Source organism: Sinocyclocheilus anshuiensis, unplaced genomic scaffold (genome assembly GCF_001515605.1).
Source record: "Sinocyclocheilus anshuiensis isolate Anshui unplaced genomic scaffold, SAMN03320099.WGS_v1.1 scaffold1449, whole genome shotgun sequence".
NCBI lineage: Eukaryota > Metazoa > Chordata > Actinopteri > Cypriniformes > Cyprinidae > Sinocyclocheilus > Sinocyclocheilus anshuiensis.
Genome location: NW_015549696.1, coordinates 370,668 through 377,620, shown reverse-complemented (window position 1 = coordinate 377,620; position 6,953 = coordinate 370,668). Strand labels below are relative to the sequence as shown.

At 37.1% G+C, this 6,953-nt stretch overlaps 1 protein-coding gene across 2 annotated transcripts in view; it reads right to left on the bottom strand.

The window, feature by feature from the left end:
* The window catches only part of LOC107660477 (UPF0505 protein C16orf62 homolog), a 23,197-nt gene that overhangs the window by 9,331 nt on the left and 6,913 nt on the right, over nt 1-6,953 (bottom strand). For both annotated transcript variants that reach the window (XM_016449785.1, XM_016449786.1), the window contains 10 exons: nt 6,626-6,826; nt 4,541-4,587; nt 3,839-3,950; nt 3,634-3,750; nt 3,459-3,512; nt 3,287-3,367; nt 3,141-3,203; nt 1,659-1,744; nt 1,449-1,529; nt 1,293-1,356 (listed from right to left, as the gene is read on the bottom strand). In XM_016449785.1, the coding sequence (XP_016305271.1) occupies nt 1,293-1,356; nt 1,449-1,529; nt 1,659-1,744; nt 3,141-3,203; nt 3,287-3,367; nt 3,459-3,512; nt 3,634-3,750; nt 3,839-3,950; nt 4,541-4,587; nt 6,626-6,826 (906 nt within the window). The remainder of the gene's footprint in view (nt 1-1,292; nt 1,357-1,448; nt 1,530-1,658; nt 1,745-3,140; nt 3,204-3,286; nt 3,368-3,458; nt 3,513-3,633; nt 3,751-3,838; nt 3,951-4,540; nt 4,588-6,625; nt 6,827-6,953) is intronic.

The following is a 6,953-nucleotide window of genomic DNA, read 5'->3' as shown; positions in this document are numbered from 1 at the left end:
TCAAGCGCACTTGGGTTATGCAGCAGGACAATGATCCCAAACACACCAGCAAGTCCACCTCTGAATGGCTCAAGAAAAACAAGGTTTTGGAGTAGCCAAGTCAAAGTCAAGACTTAAATCCGATTGAGATGCTGTGGTATGACCTTAAACAGTCCATTCATGCTCAAAAACCCTCCAATGTGGCTGAATTAGGGATGTTCATTTCGGTTATTTTTCCTAACCGACGCTCGTTAACCGATTATTAACCGTTAACCGACAAGATTATTTTAAATTCGAATTTAATTAAATTAGAAAGGATACATGTCTGTGACCCGTTAAAAAATACTAACATTTGCTTCCCGGGGATTAATTTTACATGCGCAAAAAGCAGCAAACAAAAGAACATGAGGATTCACATGGTCATATCACATCAAGCACCTGCAGCGCTTCTGCGCCATCCTATTTTTCTTTAGGCTTATTTTACAAAAGCACAAAGATTTGTTTTTATTGTGAATGTACACAAATAAAGGCAAACCTTTTACAATTCTGATTATCTTTATGACTAAAAGGAGTAGTTGCTTCCACTGTTAGAAGGAAAAAATTCAAATGATTGCGCCAGCGCCACATGCACGCACACAGTTAAGCATTGCTACCGTGACAATGCAGCCTGTTCATTATCATAATAAAATACATAGTGCCAGGCAGGTTTGGACAGCTTTTTTCCCTTAATAAATGAAATCATTATTTCAAAACTGCATTTTGTATTTACTCGGGATATCTTTGTGTAATATTAAAATTTGTTTGATGATCTGAATCATTAAAAGTGTGACAAATATGCAAAAAATGTAAAAAAACAGGAAGGGGGCAAAAACTTTTTCACATCACTGTATCACTATTTATTTTTTTGCATTACATAAGTTTTTAAAATATATAATCTTTTTTTATTTATTTATTTTTTTAATCGGAGGTTAAATATTACAAAGCTCTTGATATATGGCAATTTTCATGAGATTAAACTAGATGAATTTATGATGCTGTATGTGATTACTACAAAATATATATGCAGCGCTGCACTTATGAACTTTAATATGCATTATACAGAGGCAAGAGGAAAAGAAAAAATACCATCGAAAGACAGTTAAGTTTCCCTCAGACATACATTCATATAAACTCCTACCCCTAATTGAATCGCGATTTGTTTAGCATCTCAACCGATTTGAATCGTCACATATTTGAATCGATTTTCAACCGGCTCACAGTTAATCGTTACATCCCTAATTGATTATCAGATATATTGTAAGACAGGGACTCACCATACGAATAAATCCATTGATCAGCAGAGACAGAGCTCTTTTCTCATCATCTAGTGTTAGAGCACTACAACACAAAAACCACATGCAAACACGTCAATGTAACACTCTCTAATTCTGCATTAATGGTGAGACACTATAAAAAAACAGCTCACTCACTTGACAGAGTCATGCATGGTCTTACAGATGTGCAGCAGTGGGTTGAGGATGACTGGATCTCTCGTTGGTTCCTGCTGGTGTCTAAACAGAAAATACATCAGCCTCAACTAAGAGAGAAACCTTGTAACTTGAGCTAGAATTAACCGAACACTTGTTTAGCAGCACAGAGGAGGAGCTGTTCTAATACTGAATAGTGAGTGACAAACATACTTGATGAAGACCTCCATTATGGATTTACACACCTCCACCCTCACACTGTCTTTCTGGAACATGTCCAGAAAGGGCAAGAACTTCTCCTGCAATCATCAAAACATTATACATCAGCATTTTTATGATCATACTACTTTATTTGAGATTCCTACTCATATTTATTGAGATTACTAAGTATTTATTTTGGACAAAATCTGATGAAGAAATTTGTGATGTATTGGCCCAAAATGGATCCTAAAGTTAAATCTGATTTGCAATGACAATAAGAAGAATTTAATAAATTGAAATTGAAACAAATTCAACACACGGCGGAAGAATTTCATAAGTCAAACTCTAGCATTCTGACATAACAAATAATAATTAGTCAAATTAATTTGAATAATTATGCCTATTTATTACCTAATATTTAGAATGCATTATTTCTCTAAGCTATGTTTAGCACTGTCAAAATAACAGTAACCAAAACTACAACATCAACAAAGAATATTAAAAAGTTAAGGTAACACTTTAGTATAGGGACCAACACTCACTATTAACTAGTTGCTTATTAACATGCCTATTATTAACATATTGGCTATTTATTAGGACTTATAAAGCACATATTCTGCATGACCATATTCTATATCCCTAATCCTGCCCAATACTTAAACTTAACATCTACCTTACTAACTATTAATTAGCAGCAAATTAGGAGTTTATTGAGGCAAAAGTCATAGTTCAATCATGAAACTCTCGGAACATTTTAGCATGGTGATGGAAATGACAATGTTAATGTATTTGGTTTTGGCGGAACAGATCTGCTGCGCTGCTGCTGAATTGCTGCTGCTGTTGGTTATTGCTGTAGTTGTTGATTATTGCTGCTGCTGCAAGCAAGTACAGGAACTTGCTACTGCCAATGCATATGGCGATACGGTGCCATGAGTATTTAAGACATACTGCTGCTGCACAAATAGCATATAAAATAACCCCGTTGCAGATCTATACAGGTGGAGCTGGGGAAGGTGGAGGGTTTCAGAGAACTCTGAAAGCTCACTGCAGGAATCTCAAGTGAATGCTAGCCAGCCATATAAATGCAAGGCGGTAAGCTCATTGGCTGCATATGCAGCATGAACCAATCTGCTTGTGCCAAGTCGTTTAACTCTCTGAATATCATCAGTTACGTTAACACCCCGTCAGAATGCGCCATCTAGAGTTTCATGACTGAACTATATATTTAATGGTTTGTTAATGGCGAGAATTGGACCTTTAAACAAAGTGTGACCAAAGTTAATTGTAAAAATGTCATTTTAAAATATTTTTTATTGTTTTATTTCTCCATTTCACAGACCATTTGTCATAGATTAAAACATTCTGTTCAAACAGCAGTTCCATTTAAATTCAGTTTACAATTCTGTATGATTCAAATTCAAGAACTGGTAACCTCAATTCAAATCTGAATGGAGTACAGCCCTGCTAAAGGTCCTGTTTTCGCTGTAGTCATACCATTAAGAAGAGCACAGAGAAGTCATGGAAGTAGGTGAGGATCTTCTTTATCACTGACTGCAGCTAAAACACACAAAGGAATAAGATGAATTGCCATGACTTCATCAAGACCATCTGACATCAGCATCTGTATGTTTCTTACATACCTGTGGATATGCATCCTCAAAAGCTCTGTCTGGAGTTATGTGTTTGATGATGTCAGCAAGAACCGTATTCACCTCCCGTTTCTATGGGGAACAAATTGAAACAACATGTTAAAAAAGACAATTTTAAATTCTGCTCAAAAAAAATCTCAGCTATTCAGAACAGATAACTCACTGTGAAGTGACGGCAGGTAAACTCCACCCAGATCTCAGCACAGTTGATGTAATCCTGAGTTGAAGAACACACAGTACATGTGGATTTTATTCAATTTTGTGCTCAATTCATATTACATATTCTCTTTCTATACCGTGTGCCTTAAAAACATTCAGAGACCAACAGAGGTGTTTACCCTTGGACTGCGCACTTTAGTGATGACCTTCCAAGCTTCGTTGAGTATGGAGAGTCTCTCACTCTCTGGAGGGTCAGCAACGGACAGACTGTGACCCAGAGACGCAAACAACAGGTGCTGCAAAAAATACAAACATGAATATAAACTATGACATAGTCACTGAGCTTTTGGCCTGTCTGTGGACTGTAGATGTGTGTTTTGTCACCTTGGGAAATCCAGCTTCATCACAGTCTTTGATCATGCTAATAAAGTCTGTTGCTCTCGTTGCGACAAATTCTGCCCGGAATGCCCACATGACAGAGTTCAGCAGGAGAGCACTATGGGAAAATTAATGAATATTGCGAATTCAAACATAAATGCTGCAGCTGTGAATTCAGTACTGGATTTTTACATTTTCTGAAGATGCACGAACATGCAAAAGTCACAACCACAAAGCTAGTTTGTTCTGGGTGGTCGTTTACTGGTCAAAAGCGCCCACCACCAAGTTTCTGAGATATTCTGGTCTTAATGGGATTTTTTTTTTCACCTTTTTTAGGCTTTTTGATTTTTCGTCCATCTGCTAGGCTAAAATTTGCAAGTCACTCTCTTTTTAGCAAAATAGATCATCATTCCTGTGCATAGCACATCCGATCCAGGAATTACATGCTGAAGTATGAGCAATACTAATGTGGATTCTTCCCTAAGTTAGCATCCCTAATTATCAAGAATGTCTGCCTCTCACAAAGTCCAATGCGACTAAACAACAAGAAGGCACCAACACTATTCACAATGAGTCTCAAGCTTTTTCATCATTTTGGGTCACTTATCTCATGCCATCTGAACAATTAAAAATTGTCCTAGCATTAAAAACATTTTTTAACTTGAAAGGGTTCATAGAGATGCACTGTCTGTAGTTAGCAGATCTTACTTGTTGCCCAGCTTCTTGCATCTGTCCATCATCTCTGTAAGCAGAACCTTTAAAAGACAAACACATTTCGATCACATTTGGACTAATTTCAAAATTTTGTGACTGGAAAGAATGTTCCCAGCAGGGTACGAAATTGACTTTTTTCTTTAAGGGGAAATATTTGCATCCTGGATATTTTTTTTTTTTTTTTCATTTAAATTTCTCTCTTTTTTAACCTTTGTAAGGATTTTTTTTAAAAGAATTGACATGAATTTTAAATAAATAAATACTTAAACTGAATCAGTTCAATAAATTAGAATACTTTTAGGCTGTTACCAATAAAATAGGATCAACAATAACAAAAGCCATCTTTACAATGCCAAAGTGGCGCAGAAGCTGCATCTAACATGGCATGTTTATTTGCACAGACTGTTTAATGCTGCCAAAGTCCCTTTAAAGGAACACTCCACTATTTTTGAAAATAGCGCCTGAAAATAGTCCCAGCTAGGTAACTTCCAATAAGCCTATTTTCAGGCGCTGCGTAATATCATTGCGCCTGCTGCACCCGTTTTAAATAGGAAAAATATAGAAACTCTTTGGTCATTTTTGAGCGAGATGCTAACGGTCTAATCAGATTCAATGATCTATGCTAAGCTACAGCTAAAAGTGCTACCGCCAGACCCGGAGATCGGCTGAATGGATTCGAAAATGGTAAAACTCAACTGTTTATTTCTAGGGGAGTTGAAAAATTAGCCTATTTTCAAAAATAGTAGAGTGTTCCTTTAAGGCAAGTCATGTCACTCGGCGGCCATCTAAAACTGTTCGCTAAGCTTATGATTAAATTTCATATTTGAAATCACCAATGAAATCTGACAACTTCTGTATCATAAATGTTGTTTATTTTGCTCAAATATCGTTAAAAAGGCTTATTTCTAGACCAGCCAGTGCCCATGCACAGTTCTAGGTGCACGTCTCAGAATGCTTACGGTTTCTATAGCAACCCGGGAATTCTAAAGGCAGCTGCAGTGACGAGCTGACTTTACCGATTAGGGATTGGCTCTTTTGCTCAGAAGGCGGGGCTTCGTTCGATAGAGCGGCCATATTGAGTGTTGCATTTTTCCCCAATTCAAAACTATACGAGTGACATGTCTTGGGTATTCTATAGTCTTTGATGTTGCTCAAAGGTGACAAATGCATAGAAATGATATGAGATTAACGTAATTTTAAACAGCCTACATAAAGTATGCAAACTAAAGATAAAAAGTAATTACAAAGATGATTTTACCAAAATTATTATTGATATTGTAATAATGATTGTTATTGTTGATTATTAGAATACATACAAAACTTTTTTTTTTGCATGGGGAAACGGCATGTCATATTCTTATAGTCTACAGAGACTAGTTTTTTTTTTGCTTTTTTACGATCAAGACTTCAAATTGGTTATCGTAGCATCAAAAAAACAAAACAAAGGTTATTCAAACTGAGTTTAAATTATATACAAAAAAAAGACTTGTTTTCCATCACTGAAGCGATCAGTGACTTCAGTTCATTACAAGTTAACCGACTTTTGCGATCACGCAAAACTGGCATTTTTGTCCCAAGGCCCCATTAATTTCAGACCTTGGCTCCCAGTGTTACACTGCATTCCATTTAACTCAGAAAGTCAAAATTTCCAATGGAATGGAACGCAACTTGGAATCTTGTGTATAAATGTACAACTGTGCTGAGATGCGGCAATGAACATGCTGTCACATGAACACTGTGGCCAATAGCAAATGTCTGCATAGACAGGTATGTACTGTAAAATACAGTAATAATAACGCAAAGCAATAATCTTCTTTGTTGATAATCGTAGACCTGCAGGTCAGATGCAAGCATTGCACATTGTTGTTTGGTTTTGACTTTGAGACATTTTTGGTTGACAATCAAACATCTGCAAAGCTAATAGTAGTGCTGTCATCCTTACACATCCTCCAAAATGCAATGGAACGTCTTTATGGGCAGAAGTTTAAGTTGTCTGGTAGGAATATTCCATGTCTGACTTTGAATCGAACATTAAACAATTAGTCAAGCATTTCCTCTGAGTGGAGTGTGCGTATATACCTCTGGCGCTCTGTATGCCACACACTGCAGGATCCAGTGTATGGCAGGAGAATAGAGGGTCAGATAGATGGGGATCTCCACCCGCTGCAGCACCAGCTGATTCTGCACACTTTCACCGTGAACCTGACGGAATGAGGCCAGCAGGTCGAAGAAATTCTTATTGAGACTGTCCTTCAGATGCGGAGCCACCTTCATCCCCACCTGAGAAAAAGATAGAGAGCTAGAGTCTCTATGATATGGCTCGGGTCACTCCTTCAGCTTGAAACTACAGGGTTTCTGCTTGCTTTATCATCCACTAAATGCATGAAACACCATGCTATAACAAAAA